General features: G+C 42.8%; 1 protein-coding gene across 2 annotated transcripts in view; it reads right to left on the bottom strand.

The window, feature by feature from the left end:
- Nucleotides 1-2,443: 2,443 nt before the first annotated feature.
- LOC311508660 (putative adenosylhomocysteinase 3) overlaps nt 2,444-16,817 on the bottom strand; it is a 36,375-nt gene continuing 22,001 nt past the window's right edge. For both annotated transcript variants that reach the window (XM_084573552.1, XM_084573553.1), the window contains exons 2-17: nt 14,961-15,069; nt 11,926-12,069; nt 11,333-11,433; nt 11,139-11,241; nt 10,884-10,978; nt 10,546-10,652; nt 10,071-10,187; nt 9,843-9,906; nt 9,024-9,112; nt 8,865-8,935; nt 7,944-8,038; nt 6,996-7,094; nt 4,559-4,627; nt 4,365-4,443; nt 3,614-3,734; nt 2,444-2,604 (exon numbers count right to left, since the gene is read on the bottom strand). In XM_084573552.1, coding sequence (XP_084429678.1) covers nt 2,598-2,604; nt 3,614-3,734; nt 4,365-4,443; nt 4,559-4,627; nt 6,996-7,094; nt 7,944-8,038; nt 8,865-8,935; nt 9,024-9,112; nt 9,843-9,906; nt 10,071-10,187; nt 10,546-10,652; nt 10,884-10,978; nt 11,139-11,241; nt 11,333-11,433; nt 11,926-12,069; nt 14,961-15,069 — 1,470 coding nt within the window. In that variant the 3' untranslated portion in view covers nt 2,444-2,597. The remainder of the gene's footprint in view (nt 2,605-3,613; nt 3,735-4,364; nt 4,444-4,558; nt 4,628-6,995; nt 7,095-7,943; nt 8,039-8,864; nt 8,936-9,023; nt 9,113-9,842; nt 9,907-10,070; nt 10,188-10,545; nt 10,653-10,883; nt 10,979-11,138; nt 11,242-11,332; nt 11,434-11,925; nt 12,070-14,960; nt 15,070-16,817) is intronic.

Raw genomic sequence — 16,817 nt, 5'->3', positions numbered from 1 at the left:
TTAAACATAGGTCGTTTTTTTTTCTTTATTAGACAACTTAAAACATGTTTGAGAATTTTGCCAGTTTGCACTGCATGAGGATTTACAACAATAAATACAGGAGTCGATTCTTCTTTTGCCTTCCTATACTTTTAAAGGTTGTCATATCTGTATATTGTGTGCATATACACATATACGATTGCTGGTGTCTTTCCCCCGCCCGCCCACGTGTCGGTCAGCTCACAACTTACAAAAACGGTTTCTTTTTGCCCCTAACGCACAAGGCTAAGGATCCTGAGGCAGCTGTTAACAAAGCAACTAAGGCCTACACACACACAAAAAAAAAAATAGGATGTGTACAAATACAGAAAGACATTTAGACACATCTTTTTTTTTTGTTTGTTTTTGTTTTTAAATCACCTCATCTTTCTCTCGAGAGCACATTCACACACACACAGCGGGAAAAAGTAAGACTTAAGACGCACAACTTCAAGAAATGATTCTCAACAGCACAAGGAGGAGAATGCACTATTACTGGCAGGGGCAAAATGTGACACTGGACACAGTAAAGGATGGTGTTTTATATCGTGATACGGGCGCATGGTAGGTTTATCTGAGAGGTTCCCACACACAGATATTTAAAAAATATCGTTTCTCAATCTTCTATAATTAAAGGGACATTCTGACATTGTGGGAAAGACAATTATTTCTTCTTTTTTTGCTTAAAGGTTGACGAGAAGATGGAAAAATTGCACGTTTAGAAGTGGATTTCCCAAAATGTTGAACTTCTCCTTTAAAGACTTTGGTTGATATAAGTCAGGATGTCACGTGAAAACCAAAGTGAAATGTAAAGCTTTTTGTGCCATTTCTGCCTGATGTTGTTGTTGTTGTTGTTGTTGTAACATGATTAACTTATTTTCCACTTTTTTTACAAAACGGTGAACGTTCAATGGAAAAATGTGTGTTTTTAGCATTAGATCCCACTCTGCGAACAGAGCTGGCGGCGTCTCCCTGCAGGAGAGAAGAGAATCTGACTGGTTCAGGTGCAGCGTCGGTATAGCAACGGGGCGTACTTGGCAGCCGGGTGAAATCACTGTCAGGACTTTCTAATTTCTGCCGTCAGGTCAGCCGGGGAGGAGCTGTTGAGGATGGCGAAAAACGCAGCTCATTATATCCCAACAAATCCCTTCTAGGTGCTCAGCAGTTTCATGTAAAATTAGTTTCTTGGATGGAAAGCTGAATAATCGGACTGGACTCGAGTACCAAAGAGTTGTGTTATTTGTGTGTGTGGTAAGTCCAGCAAATCTGAACAGCACCATACTTGTTCATGAGGACCTGATAGAAGAAATCTGCTTAAGTACCGGCCTGGTTTTGGTATATCTGTAAATATTTTGTCACAGTATTTCAAAATGAGAGTTTCAGTACATTTATTACACTTATCATTAGAACATTTAATCGTTTATCTGCATGACATATTTTTTTTTTTTTTCTTCCAAAAGTAAGGATGGAGCAGGAAAAGAAAAAAGATAGAAAATTTCTATATAAATATCTAAATATACAGTATACCCTTGTAATGATCCGACAGCCTGCCATGCTTCTAATACGTTAGAGTCATTAAAAGGAAAAGACTAAATGAAAAGGCTTTTCATTTTCATCACCATGTGAGCAGCAGGAAGAAAGAAGCAGCCAATGAGATGGTCTCACTGTGGGTTTGAGTGACAGTTTGGAAGAACCAGTCACCATCCAGTCATACTTAAAAAAAAAAAAAAAACGAAACGAAACAAAACAAAAAAATAAATCCCTAAACCTGCTGATCCGAAGGGACGTCATAAAAAAAAAAAAAATCTTAAAAACAGACAACGGTGAATCTCAGTCAAATAAAACAAGATGATATGATTGGACCCTGAGACCCCACCTAACCCCTCCCACTAACAATAGCCCCGCCCCCATTCCAAATATAACAATATTAAACAAAGAGAGAACAAAAATCACAAAGAGTAGAAAAGAAAAGACAACAAAAAAAAGACAGGAAAAATGTCCGTTATTAAATCTTCAAAGGTCAACTTCATACACTCTTTTTTTTTTTAATGAAGTTCTTTTGTGTTTTTTTTTATATCATTTATATCTTGCTAGCGTCAGTAAATTAATCTTTAATAGAGAAACAATAAAAGATCTGGCGTTGGGAAGGGAGGATGGAGGATTTACATACAGCTCGACACACAAATGAGCGTCTAAAGAGAAAACGGTGGCGAAACGACGAGCGGAAGGGAACACCTTCCAGAGAAGAAGAAGTTGTCGGGAAGCTAGCTAGTGGCGAATGGCAGGTGCAGCTCCGAGTTAACGTTATTATTACTATTGTCAAGTGTGAATAAATAAAAAGGACTGCCGTAAGCGCAGGGAAAAACCATGCCCCCACCCCCTCCGCCTCTTCCCCCTCCCCTCCCTGCCCCGCCCCTCGGGCTCGGTCAGAGCTCCTCCCCCTTGTTCCCCCAGGATATAAAGCAGGTGTGTTGACTGTTCTGTCCGTCCTTCCTTCTTCCGTCCTCCTCCTCCTCCCTCAATGAGTCTGTGCGATTCATGTAGTATTGGTATTTCCTTGGTTCAACCCCAAGACTGGTTTAATACCTTAAAGACAAAGACAAAGGGAAAAAAACGTCAGGTGTTTCATACAGGGCTGTGTTAACTCCACTGGGGGCTGCTGCAAATTGCTCAGTATAATAGCTTGCATCCTGCATTTCCAAGCACTATTTGCATGATAAATTGCAGAATTTAACTGCGTAACAGCTGCTGGCATAGACAACAAGGTCAGCGATGTGTGCAGTTGTTATCCGTGTAGAATTAATCACCGGTAGTCGACAGTGATGTCCTTGTTTTCTTCAGGAAAAAAAGTGTCAAGGTAAGGACGTGACCGACCAGGGAGGAACGCGCAGTGACGGATAACAGCCGGTTATTAAAGTCTCAGTTTCTGCATGTCCAGACAAAAATGCAACCCAAGAGTTTGCAAACTCAAACAGGGTCATAAACACTTGTCTCTGTTTTATAAGTCCTAAAATGCCGGAGTAGAGTGAATGCCGAGTGTACACATAGCAAAAAACTGTGGATGTAGTCTGTATCTCTTAGGAAAGTTTATTTATTTTTTAATACTGTAATGGTGTTTTTTGGGGTCTCGGCTCTGATTGAGCTACTTGGCCATAATCTGATCTCGCAACACTCTATGCATACAAAACTAGACAATGAACTAGCTGATAAGAGAGTCTGTGATTCCATTACGTATTCAGGTAGGGGGAAATAAGCCACGTTCATAAAACTCTAAAGCTCAAAAATCTCTTATATCTTCAAAACATGGTGGTAGCAGGCTTTTCATTTGTAACTGATTAATGTTTAAACCCAACGTAACTGGATGAAAAGTTAAACTGACACTGTTGTTGTCAAGGACAGGAGCAAGGGTTGTGGCTGCTGATTCAATGAGTTAGATTTTCAGTCTGAGGGGCATTTATAACTTTGTTTGTCTAAACTTTATCCAATATAGCATTTGAAACGATTTATATTGAATAAGCAGATGCGATTTCAGCTTAATAAAATGTTATTCAAAATGAACCCTATCTAAACCAAGTGTGTTGAAGTGGTTTCATACCTATAGTAGTTTGGCTTGAAGGGCCCGTTCTTGTTCAAGCCCAGATACTTGGCCTGCTCGTCAGTCAGCTCTGTAAGATGTGCGTCAAACGTTGGGAGATGTAGGCTGGCCACATACTCGTCTGGAAAGGGCGAGAGGACACGTTAACATTCAGCAGGCGTCTGTGACTGATTAATTATTGAAACCAAAATATGAAAAGGAAGTAGCGGGGAGGTACTGGGCTTTACCTGATTATTTCCTCTGCGGTGACTAATGTCTTCTATCTTCCTTTTGACTTTCCTTCTCCTCATCTAATCCCTTCCCTCTCTCTTTACGTTGGTGTGTCTTGTGCTGACAGAATGACCTACATTTCTCTGCTGCCTGTTTTATGCTCTCCACCAAAGCTAAGAGGTGCTGCAGACATGCTGGAGGCTGTATGCACGCACACACATGTGTACAGACACAGGATTCATTCCACTGTGAATGATCTGCTGTCCGGGGAGATGACTCTGGACTGAACAGATGAGACTGCCTGTGTCGTCTATGGAGATAAATGCAGTGAGCCTGCAGGCCTGGTGCTAGGCCAAAACAAACTAGCTGTAATTACTTCTTGTAAATCTCTTTGGTTGGTGGCCACTTGTGTACCTGACAGCATGCTTCTATCTGGCCTGATATCATACCAAGTTTATATACAGCAGGTATTTATGCGGTTTAATATTATCCTAGCGTGGAGTGCTTCAGCTTTTTGCCAATGAAATAAAGCATATCTTACCCATCTTCTTGGGCAGTAGGTAAACATCCTGCTTGTAGCGTCCCTCTGGGGCATTGTACAGCTCTATCAGAGCCAGCGCCTGAGCAGAGACACACACGCACACGTGTTACCCACAAACAACTTCTCATTTATGAGAGAAATGGACAAAATGTAAAAGACGAGACAGTGTCAGACACTGGTCCACAGTTGGGTACCTGGGTAGTGGCAGTGATAGAGAGCACGAAGGTGGGCACAGTGGAACAGCTGAGGTTCAGCAGACGGCCCTGGAGGAGAGGAAGAAAGGAGGTACATGAGGTTAGAGCAGACGAGGAAAACCCAAGAATATGTGCAACCTGGGTGAGATGACAAAAATATGAAACCCTGTGCAGATTTGGTATCAACATGTGTCCTCAGTGATTGCTTCACAACCGGCTACCTTTAAGGGAGAGAAGCGAGAAATTTGTTCTCGTCTGGGAGTTCTCGCAGCTTGTTCTCGACACAACCGGGCAAATTTTTTCTCACGTGGTGTCCGGTTCCTATTCCGTATCTACCACAATGCTTAGCGCGTGTGACGTATGCTGCAGTGGGACGGCCTTAGACTAGAGTTCGGCACTTGAGCTTCTCGTGAAGCATAAATTACTTGGCCGAAACGAACTTTTTTTCCTGTTCTCGCAGGACTAGGAGAGAGAACAAATTTCTCGCGGATTATGTAACAACCTTTAAGTAGGTGTGTGTACGCCTGTCATTAAAATGTGTCCACTTGAGATCCAATCTCGGTTTTACGCTCTGCGTGCAAATAAACGCCAACATTTGGAACACAGAAGAGAATACTGAAACATCCGCTGTCTCTAATGGACCACCAGTGCTGTTTATGAATATTACAAACTGTGGAAACAATGAGTGGTGAAGTCTCACTCAAGAGAGCTCACACATTATCTATATGTTTATTACCGCACAGACCCGCACGAAGCTCAGATTATGAGGAAGCCAACACTCCAGCAATATATATATGTATATGGAAGAACTTCATGAGGCGTTTTCCTTCATTAAGTTGAACTCCAACAAGCCGCAAACCTGCCGGCTTAATAAAGTTGGTCCTCCTTCATGAACCTTGGAACTAGGTGAAGTTGCACCAGAAATACATTATTTTCAAAGCTCAGATTGTAACTCCAGTCCTTGTGATCATCCATAATCAGAGCTGTGTGTTTCTCTGAATGAACAAGGTGAAACTCAGCTTATACAGAGGACTTTGGCTTAGCAGGCAGACCGTCAATGCAGCCAGGACGCATTCTGCGCTCATGTTGCTGAAAGAGTTTGGTCACAAGTGGTCCAGACAACCTCCGAATGTGCTCTGAGTGAAAGGGCGCCCTTAGTCCTGACTGAGCCACTTGGCCTCAGTCCAATCTGACGGCACTGTTTCTCCCTACAAAGCTTCACAATTAGGTAGCAGCTATAAGGTAATGACTTCCTAAGTGGCATACACAAACAGGGTTAGGCTCTGCAGGTTAAAAAAAGATGTATTTAGTGACAGCTGTTACCCATGAATTATAAAAAGCAACCTGAAGTCAAAATTACACTCTGAACAAAGGAGACACTGCAAGCAATATGTCCTTCGCTTTTTTTAAGAATCAACCTTCAGCAGTTTGGTTACCGCAGTGCATCATCTCACCGACAGCATTAAATATGTACTTGTTTTTCTCCGAACCGTTGCTGCTGTTGTCAATACTGCATTGAGACCCCAGAAACTGAAACAATATAGGAGTAGGGGGAACAGAGAAAGGTTGTAATGCTGCTGCTGAATGATGAAAGCAGAATAAAAACTGTTAAAAGGGCGTTAACGTCCAGTACGCACACCTAACCTCACTCTTGAGAGGATGTGTGGTTGTTTTCTACGTGTGGAGAGTTGTTCTTTGTATAACGCAGAGACAACTGAGAAGATCTTGTCTGTCATAACTTGACAATTTGTATAAATACATCAGTGTATAGAGTTACACTGTGAAGCTGTAAAACAAAACAATAGCTCCTCTTTTGACATATTCCCTATTGAAAGTTTTTAAAAAGTGCTTTACTTTCTGAGGAAAACCAGATGTGTGTTACACTAAATGGTAAACTGATGATGTATTTTTACTTATAATAGATGGATTTTTGCAGCACCGCTCTATTTATGATGCAAACTGAGTGGGATCTCAGAGCAGACGAGGTGAGGACGGAGGAGCAGAGATGTGGTTGAAACCTGCTGCAGATCAAACGGCCTCAGAGACGCAGGTATTGATGCGCTGGCGGTTTTTTCGACGCCGACGGACTGCTCTCATTCTGTCATAGCTTGTAAAACACACACACACCTCATCTCAACCTGCATTATGTACACGCAGAGTGGACTCAGTACAGTATGTGTGTGTCTTATCCGCATGTTTCCTGCAGCTTGTTGGCTAAATTTGAAAATTTCATCGATTCGGCGAGCCTAAAAACTGCCGGAGGCTTTGCTGACCTTTACATCCAACCGCCTGCATTCTCACTAATGTCTCTATAACAGTATTTGGTGCGCGTGCTGTCACGCTGCTTTCAGTTTGGACTAGAAACCATTGTTTTGTTGCAGGATCCATGATCAGTCACACTGATACAATCTAACAGGGTGTGTTTGTGAGTGCGTACCTCTGCCAGCAGGACTATCCTCTTGCCGTCAGGCCAGATTACGTGGTCCACCTGAGAGCGCACCCTCTCCCAGGTTAGCTCAGGAGTCCGCAGGCTTGCCTATAGGGTGAGCAAAAAAAAATAAAAAATCATACACACCTATTTATGTTTGCCTTTTTTTTCCCTCTCAACCACTTCTCTTGTCTGTTGGGATAAACTGTCAAACACATGTTATCACAGGTCAAATGTTGACTAACTTGCTTTTCCAGGACTAAAATGACTCACTACTTCCTCTAGTAAGTAATACCCAAGTACCTCCTCTTTACATATCTCGCTCTGGTTGCTGCCCTTAAAAAAGCCTTTTATTCCTCTCTGGTTATTTCCATCCAAAAAAAATATATATAACCTGTCGTCTTTGAGTTGTCCTCAGAACGAGCTTCACATACACAGTGGCTTTGTTTATATGGAAACTAGCATTATATCAATAATCAGAACAACAGCCCAGTCAGCATAAAATGCCTCATGTAATCATGTCAAACAGAGAGCACTGGCCTGATTGGAAGAAATATTTGGACTGGGGTAAAACTCAGGTGACGGGAGGAGTCTCTAGGACGGGCAGAAACATGAACAAGTTCTTGATGGTTTCAGTCGGGCTGAAGAAAGACTGCCCATATATGTACGTTTTCAAAGGTTGTTGATGTCCACTAGCTTAAACCAGACCGTTACTGGAGGTTGCGGATCGGTCTTATTACTGCAAGTAAAACTCTGCTGTCCGTTACCATGACAACACTGAGCAATCCCTCCCCAAGGTCAAGCTCAGCGGACAGAACGGCATTTGACAAGCTGACAGGATCGGACTGTGTTTTAACGTTCTCCCTTGCTACAGAACGAGTTTGGCACCATCCAGGCTTTTGACTTTTTAACACAACTACAAGGATAAATACAAAATGATGCACGCTGGTAACTGACCACATCGATCTCAGTGTTGGAGTGGCCCATGTTGCAGACAATGCAGCCGTTCTTCATGCGGTCGAGGTACTCTCTCACCACCACGTTCTTATTGCCTGATGAGGGGAAAGAAGACGGGGACACAAAGAAGAGGCAGAAAATAAAGGAGGTTTTATCAAATGTCAGGCTGAAAAGGAACAGGCTGTGTGAACAAAAACCCCAATGTAGACAGTCTTTAGTGATTTAATTACTTATCTCAGAACTTGAGCAGAGTTAATTAGGTCTGGAAACGCAATTTAGTTACATGCTCCACTTGTGTGCACAGTACACTGTAAAGGATCTACACCTGGCACTGAGATCAAGGAGCTTAATTATTTTACAAAGCAAACTAACATCTCTTTAACGCATGAATAAGTTAAACATATAAATGAACATAAAACAAAAAGCTGCACAGCAACTTTCCCCCAACTGAATCGAACAAACTTTGTGAGGTTTGCGGACTGTTCTCTAATGAGTGGACCTTAAAGGAGCTACTAGTACATGACCTTATTAGAGCTGCTGCCTGTACACTTTGGAAGTTTGTTAGGAAAATGTTACACTAATTCCATGCATCCTTTTATTATTTTTTCCCCATTCAATTGCAGTTGAACTCTAAAGGCAGCCTTGGGTTTCAGACCTGCCAGCAGGATTAGGTAATGAAGCAGTGGCACAAGTAATTCTCTGCTCCAATTACGTGTTCAGCTTCCTGGCTGCTACGCTGACAACTTGATTAGTAACTGCTGCGGACTGATTACAGTGATTGAATATCTGTCTAGTCACCCCGAACGCCAAGACTGACTGTTTTATTTCTTGCACAAAATATAATTTAATATTTTCCCCGTGTATTGGCTGCGTTATTCTTAGCTGTGGTTTATGTAAGAAATGCAGGGAGGCTGAACCAACCTGTGCAGGTGATGACGATGTCCACTTGTCTGATGACTTCGTTGAGTTTCACCAGCCTGAAGCCATCCATGCTGATTGGTAAAAATAAATTGTGTAAGACTCATGCGGATGCGAACGCTGGCAGCGAGCCAGAAGAGAAACTCAAAAGGTGAGGCTCACCAGGCCTGCAAGGCACAGATGGGGTCTATCTCTGTGACGTAGACGATGGAGCCCATTGCTTTGAGGGCAGCGCAGCAGCCTTTTCCAACCTGAGGACAAGAGAGAGGATGTTGAACTGAAATGTGTCGTATTCATGGTCTGTACCAGGTCTGATCACATACTGGAGCCTAATGTAGCCGTCATTAGGCAAGAGGCAGGGTACGTACACCCTGGACAGGTCTCTAGTCTATCACAGGGTGAACACAAAAGATAAAAAACTATTCCTTCACACACGTACACCTACTGCAAATTTAGACCATAACCCCTATTAACCTAACATGCATGTCTTCGGAAGCCGTTGCACCCAGAAAACAAATGCAGACAATCAGTTTCACGCTGGAGGAAGACCTCTGGAGGACTGTTGCTATCTGGGCTTTTATTTAAACTACAACCAACCCAGATAATAATTGTCTAACAGAATCTGTCAACAGTATGTATGCATGTATTGATTAATACTCATTTTGTACTTTGAATTTCCACTGTTATTTTTATCACTGTATGCTGTCAAGACTGTTTTATTGTTCTTTGATAGGTCTATGATTTATTACTCGTTTCTTAGATTATTTTTATCTTGTGCTGTGACTGGACTTCAGACAATACACCCTGAAACATGGCTAGACTCTGCCAGATTCATCAAGCTCAGGCCTGCACTGTATTGAATTAAACTTCATAGATTCTAAATTGTGCCCCCCTTAAAAGAAGGGAAACCATTATTTGCCTTTTAAATTCTATGTAAATCTGTCAGTGAGCAAGCGGGGTGCATAAGGACGCCAGCCTTACCTCTCCGTATCCGCACACCACCACCTGTTTGCCTCCAAACATGACGTCAGTGGTCCTCTTCAGCCTGAGGATGGAAACACAGTTATGTACGTGCAGTCTAATGTTTATTCAGACGGTTTGGAGCAGAGAGGAGGTGAGCGTAAATGCCCCGCAACAGTAAAAGTTCAGGCAACAAAGGCGGGCTGTTTCATAATCAGTAATAAGGTTAAACACTAGACTCTTATATACCCGTCTAAGATGGACTCTCTGCAGCAGTAGAGGTTGTCAAACTTCTGCTTGGTCACCGAGTCGTTGACGTTCATGGCTGGAACACACAGCTTCCCTGCTTTGGAGAGCTGGTACAACCTGCATACACACAAGGAACGCGTTAAAATGAAGCAGAAAAAAAACTCTACAATCTTAAAATGTATTATTCATATATGTGTATTTGTTAAATGATAAATATTAAGATTTTCTTTGCCAACAATACAAAGTTGCAATTGCACGCTTACAGTGCATTGTCAGTAGACAACATTTTGACCACTAGATGGCGATGCTACCACACCAGTAAGCCTACTACTGCTGGTCTGTGTAAATATGTACTTGTCCGATCTCTCCTCTATGATACAGAGAAGGGGTTTCATCTGAAGCAGTGTAATGTTTAATCTCAGTCTTCACCAACAACTTTGCTTAAGGCTGTAACAAAGAGCGCTCCGTGTCCTACCTGTGCACACCGGTGACGCTCTCCTCTACGATGCCCTTGATCTTCTTGAACATGTTGGGATATTTTTTATAGATCCAGTGAGTCAGGTCTCCGCCGTCATCCAAGATCTGATGGGCAGACGAGCGAGATTGGGAAAGGGGGGAGTGAATAAGATTGGGGGGAAAACAACTATGTTCCTTCCTAAACATTGGCAGGTTACCAACCATGTTGTAAAAATTGAGCAGATATATTTAAAATGATGTAGTGGTAAAAATAAACAGCAGGTTCAAGCACTACTAATGAGGATGTAGACTTTTCTCCTGATCTAGAAAGCTTTGTTTAGGGTGTGGGTGTCCTACCATGTTGGGCTGCCAGCCTTCGACGTTGACACAGCGATCGATGCACCACCAGAAGTCATCCTCTGACTCACCCTTCCACGCAAATACACTGAAACCTACAAAAAGACAGCAAGCATTGTAAACGCAGCAGACGGAAAGTGTGAAAGATAATGGACAGGGGTGTGATGTGAATCAGACCACATTAATATTCTTGGCAGCGAGAAGGAGAGAGAAGAAAAGGTCAGGTGTCACACACAGGATATCCCATGTTCTCACCTCCCTCTGCCAAAGCAGCTGCCACTTCATTCTGGGTGGAGTAGATATTGCAGGCCGCCCATCTGCACTGAGCCCCCAAAGCCGACAGGGTCTCCATCAGCACCTGAGGAGAGGCAGAAAGTCGAGTTGGACTTTTTCTTGTAGCTGCTGGAGTGATGCCGATCAGATTGCGTGTTTCCCGCACTCCTACTCACAGCAGTCTGAGCAGTGATGTGGGTGCAGCCCACCACCTTGGCACCGGCGAGGGGCTTCTCCCCCTGCGCTCGCTTCCTCAGCGCCATCAGCGCCGGCATCTCTGGAAGAGAAGGAAGCGCACGCATGAACGGGAATCAGCCGGATGGTTAAGGAATTCCCACTTAATCCTTCGATCTAATACTATGTTACTAATCCCCCGACTCATCCAGCTGAAGGAGTTCCTGATGTTGAGGATATAATGCGGGTGTGTAGCCCACAGGGTTCAGCTGAGGCTCTCTGTATATACTGAGAAATAATTATGGAAAGATGTCAATAACGCGACTTTAAATGGTGTTCTCACTTGCAATGGCAGGGGACATATGGCTACCCAGCATGTCTTATATTCTATATTTGGTGTGCCAATAGAAGAACAGCTGATTTATTGTGTTTAGTATATGAATTAAATGTTCACTCAGCTAGCTTAAATGTCAGATCTGTAACGCTCCTCAAACATTTCTGGATCCAACATTTGACTTCTTCTTCTACAGTGGTAAAACTCCCTGCATTTCATTCAGATGGCAACTTTTTAAAGTCAGAAAGTCCTTTGATTTACCTTGCTCGGCGATCTCGATCTCTCGGCGCCCGAAGTCGGCCTGCTTGATGTTCTTGATGCAGAAGTCTCCGTTGCCCTTGGAGTTTTTCTGTTGTTTGTCCCGGGGAGACGTCTCATCGTCGGAGCTGTCCGTGTACGACGCCGCTGTGAACAAACGCGCAGGCATGGTCAGCATATCACGCCGGCAAAAGTAGGATTTTCCAGGAAAAAAAAGAAATGACAGCTGTAATAGAAATTCGTGTGTGAGCTTACCCTAAACTGGATTCACTGGATTCTTAAGTGCAGAGCAAACACAGTGTGGATCTGCCTGAAGCATGCACTTTTCCCAGCTCTGCAATTTTGACTTTGGTAGGCCACAGATTCTGGACAGCGCTGAGTTTTATCGATTATAAAGGTGCCTGCCAAAAAGTACCTCTAATAGAACAACTCAAAACTCTCAACAGTATCTGGCGGCGCAAATGCATTTGAACATGTGTCCAATAGCGGAAACGGAAACACAATACCAATATCACTCTTACTACCCTTTCTAAATGACCGAGGGCCATTACCCAGATAAGACTGCACACCTTGCCAACTCTCTAACAATACTAAGCTAAAGAACATGCCGTACCGTGCCATGAAGGGACAGGAATAATCCACGAGTTCGGAAAAAAATCTTTTGAAATCTGCCATCCGTAGTGACAGGAGGAAAGGGTGGGGGAGAGCGTGAGCTGAGGAGATCATGAGGGGGGACGTACGGATACGTGCAAAGGATTCTGGGGCAAAGCCAGGTATAGAAAATGTGACGGTGAAGGACAAGTGTTACGTACCACTGAGCTGCTCATAGGGGGAAAATAACTCAAACTGAAGTCTTGGCCTGAATTTCACTTAGAGCTTTTTAAACCGTAAAACATGTTAGTGTTACTATAATGTAAAAATATAAAGTTTATACTGTATATGATTTATTTGCCCCCTAAAATACTGATATCTTGAACTTACAAGTTGATTTATATTCAGCGCAACCCTTCATCAAACACAGTCCATAACAACAGAAGAAAAAAAATGTCTTGGGAAAAAGAACTGGTGTTCAGTCTGGTCTTTGTACTGTGGGAACCATCAGAGAAATAAGAATCAGTGTGGTGAGGGAATTATAGGAGGAGACAGGGAGGGAGGAGAGAAAAGGGAAAGCGCGTAAAACTGAGTTGACAAGGTTGCACATGTATCTGAAACTAACCTTATGTTCAGGAAGGTTTTACTCACTGTACAAGGGCTGCTGTTAATAGTTAAGACAAAAAGTACCACTTGTCAAATCCTTGATTTAAATAATGGGAGATCAAGGGCACTTATCGGTATCTCAAGTTTTGAAGATCATTACGTTAGCCTCAGGTTGGAGAGGAAAGCTGAGAACAAAAGGTGAAGTTTAAAGAAAAAAGGAAAGTGAAGAGGAAGAAATTTAAAATTAAAATTTAGGGGAACTGGAATAAATCCAATTTCACCTTTTAGAGGTTTGAATGTCAAATGTGCCAATTTTGAGTCGAAAACCAGAGCAGATTTGAGACAGTAGAGCAGATTTCTGTGGCCTTAATTAAGAGACTTGCCTTCTGCTTGAGGAACATTTTCATTAAAGATAATTATCAGAGGGGTGTCAAGACTTAAGAGGCAACATGTGCATTTCACAACACATTTTTGGCATTTTTTATTCTTAACACACGATACGCTCCTAAGCTGACCCCGATTGTGGTGTGGCTTGGTGGTCTATGAATGTGCTGGCGGGAAGTCACCAGACCAAAAGGTTTCATCTCTTCTCATCAAGAGCACAGAGTAGACTTCTTTTTAGCGTGCATGATGTGAGGGACCCATGACGGCGGCGCACTAATACTGACTTTAAGTCCGTGTGTCCATCTGCCATCCATCTGTTTGTCCATCATATTGCGCAGCTAGGAGCGGTGCTGACCAAGCAGCAGATTAATTCATCACGTTAATGGTGTCATTGGAAATTGCGTGCCCTGTCAATGACTGCGACACACAGCGGGAAGTCACAGAGCCAGAGTCCAAGCAGATTAGCCAGTACTGTATTGTCACATTTCCAAAAAACGAGGGAACAAGGTTAAAAATGTTTGGAGGAGACGGCGCTGAAAAGGAGAACGTGATCACTGAGGACTCTCAAAGGCAGAACTTTTCTCTGGTCTTTGCCAGCAGTCAAATGTTTACACTACCAGATTAGCCATTTCAGTGTTTCCAGTATCTGTGGTATATGGCTGGTATAAGATAACAGCCTCCTGGCTACAGCCTTCCATTCATGAGTTGTCTCTCTACTTAACTCTAGGAATAAAAGAGGAGAAACACATTTCCCAAAACTGCAAACTATTCTTACACTACTTTCTATAGAGGACAACTGAGTGTCTATCCAGCGATGAATTGTGTAATGTAGGCTGTAAGGTTGCTATGGAAACACCTTTTAAGAGGTGCCCTTCAAATTATTTTAGCACTAGATCAATTAAAACAACCTCCAAGTCGTCACTCTTCTCCCTCCACCTTTATTACTATGTTTCTTCGGCCACTAATGGTCACGCCCACGTTTACTTTTCCTTAGTTACATATCGATCCTATGTGCACCACCCACTGCTTTAAATGAACAAAGAAACACACAAAGTTTGCAACATAACCTATTTGTGCAGAAACAAAACTGTATGATTTATTTTGTCACATTTATCTACACCAACTTTCTATTCTCTCATCACTATTTGTATAACTGGACTGGGGAGCCCTTCAGTTAAACCCAGTGTTTCCCAGCACTCCTTTTTCCTTTCTCCTGTTACCTGTTAACCAGCAGACCATTAATCCTCAAAGACAAAGTCCACAGTTTCACATGGACCACAGCGTCAGAGTGTGAGAGCCAGAGACACAAGGACAGAGGTGGCGGTAATGGAGGCAGACAGAAGGTCTGTCAACCGTTCATGCAGGTGGAATCCCACGGAAACCCGTCATATATCCACTGGAACATCTGATAAGCAGCAGGCTACGGCCAACGAGGAGTAGCAACACAGTGTGTGTACCTGAGCTGTAGCTGTCTGTGGAGGACTGGGAGATGGAGCGGGAAAGAGAGCGCCGGCCGATCTTGGAGGGACGCTTGTTGAACTCCTGCTTCTGGTCGGCAAACTGGATCTGCAGGCGGAGGGGACAGAGATCAGAACTTGCGGACAATTATCAGAGCGACACATCAGGCATCTGAAAAATTGCCACCAGCCTTCAAATACACCCGTATACAATTACTGTTACATAATAGCTCCAGTAATACATTAACTCCTAGAAGTCTGACGGCACTTGAAATACAGTATCAAGCCATTAAAATGCATCTTAAAAGGTTCAGGCTCTACTTAAATCAGGTCATCTCTTTTGTCTTTAAGGTCAGCATCTTAACAAACATGACAAAATACAATATGTTTCAGAGATAAAAAAAAAACAAACAAACAAAAAAAAGCAGATAATAAATAAGGTAGACGTAACAAGTACGCTGCTGTCTCCTAGGAGGGAGACCAGCTTTGAGTTCATGCTGACTTTCAAAGATAAAGGAGACAATGAAGCTATTATCAACCAGTGACAAGGCGGCACAAGGTACAACAGTTCACTCTGCTTCTCAGAGAGGTTTGGTTTTTCGCTGTAGTCAGACCACTAAAGTGATTCTAAACACCATCACATTGTTGATCTTTCCGCTAGTACGCCATAATGCATGCAGTGATAATATTACAGAGTATGAATGGATAACCTATTCCTGCAATAAAACCACGCAACAAGTACGAAACATCCTAGTGGAGGTGTCTGCAGTACTCATCAGTCTGGGAAGCATAAAAAAAAAAAAGTAAAAGGTATTTTCATCCTTAAAAGACGGCAGTGAACTAATCTTTCTGTCACGATGTGCATTGGAAACATGTTCACAATGTCTCAGTCTTTGTTCCTTTCTGCTTTCACTCATTCTTTCCCGTTTTCAAAGGGAAGCTCTTGAATGCAAAACACTTTCAATCAGAGAGAGAGAAAAAAATGAAAACGATGAAAAACATCCTGTGTTTGGGTGTTCTTATTTGCTTTTTCAATATCACAATGTGTGAGACATGTGTGAGACAAAAGGGAAATTGAGTCATTACAACCACGGGTCTGAAATGATCCACTGCATCAACCTTTTCCTCGCTTCTGTACCCTGCTCTTTGTCTCTTGAGTAGTGCCTCTGCCCGTGGTTATATTACATACTGGTGAATTGACACCTTTCCAAGTGGTCAAGTAGGCATGGAGAGGTCCATAACATTAAAGCTCTCAGAGCAAGAAAACCACACACGCATGCCAGGAAACGATTTCCTGATGATGAAATTATTGAAACCCAATGCAAACTATGTGATTACTTCACTTCCGGTATCAGTAAACTGCCAGTTCAGCTGCATCCAGAGACTGATATTCTCAGACTCCAGGTACTAATGTCAGGACATCCGTTTCCTACAACCCCCTCTAAAGCCAGGTTAAGCCACCTCACATCCATTATCCTCACCTTTCTTTTCAACACAGGGCTGCATTCTTCTTCAACAATGCCACATGTACATAGAGCCATGTACCAAGAATGGTGCATGTTTTAATTCGAGGCCTTCCTCTTCAGTTCTGACCGTTTCACAGGCTACTCTTTTTAGCCTCTGCTTTCCAGCAATCCAGCCCAAACTGGTCCAACCATGTGCCAGCAAACACAATGCAATGAATTGTTTCCCCTTCCTTTCCTTTCCTTTCTTTTCCCCTCCCTCTCTCCGTTTTCTCGTTTAATTGTCGATTGTTTGAGAGATTGGGGTCCTTGAAATGTTGGTATCCAAAATGAAGCAAAGCTTTACCCCCACTGACCCGTGATGGATATGGTGTGTAGTCCACTAGGTAAGAGC

This window comes from Chelon labrosus (assembly GCF_963514085.1).
Source record: "Chelon labrosus genome assembly, chromosome: 23".
Classification (NCBI taxonomy): domain Eukaryota; kingdom Metazoa; phylum Chordata; class Actinopteri; order Mugiliformes; family Mugilidae; genus Chelon; species Chelon labrosus.
This window is presented reverse-complemented; position numbering and strand designations above follow the sequence as displayed.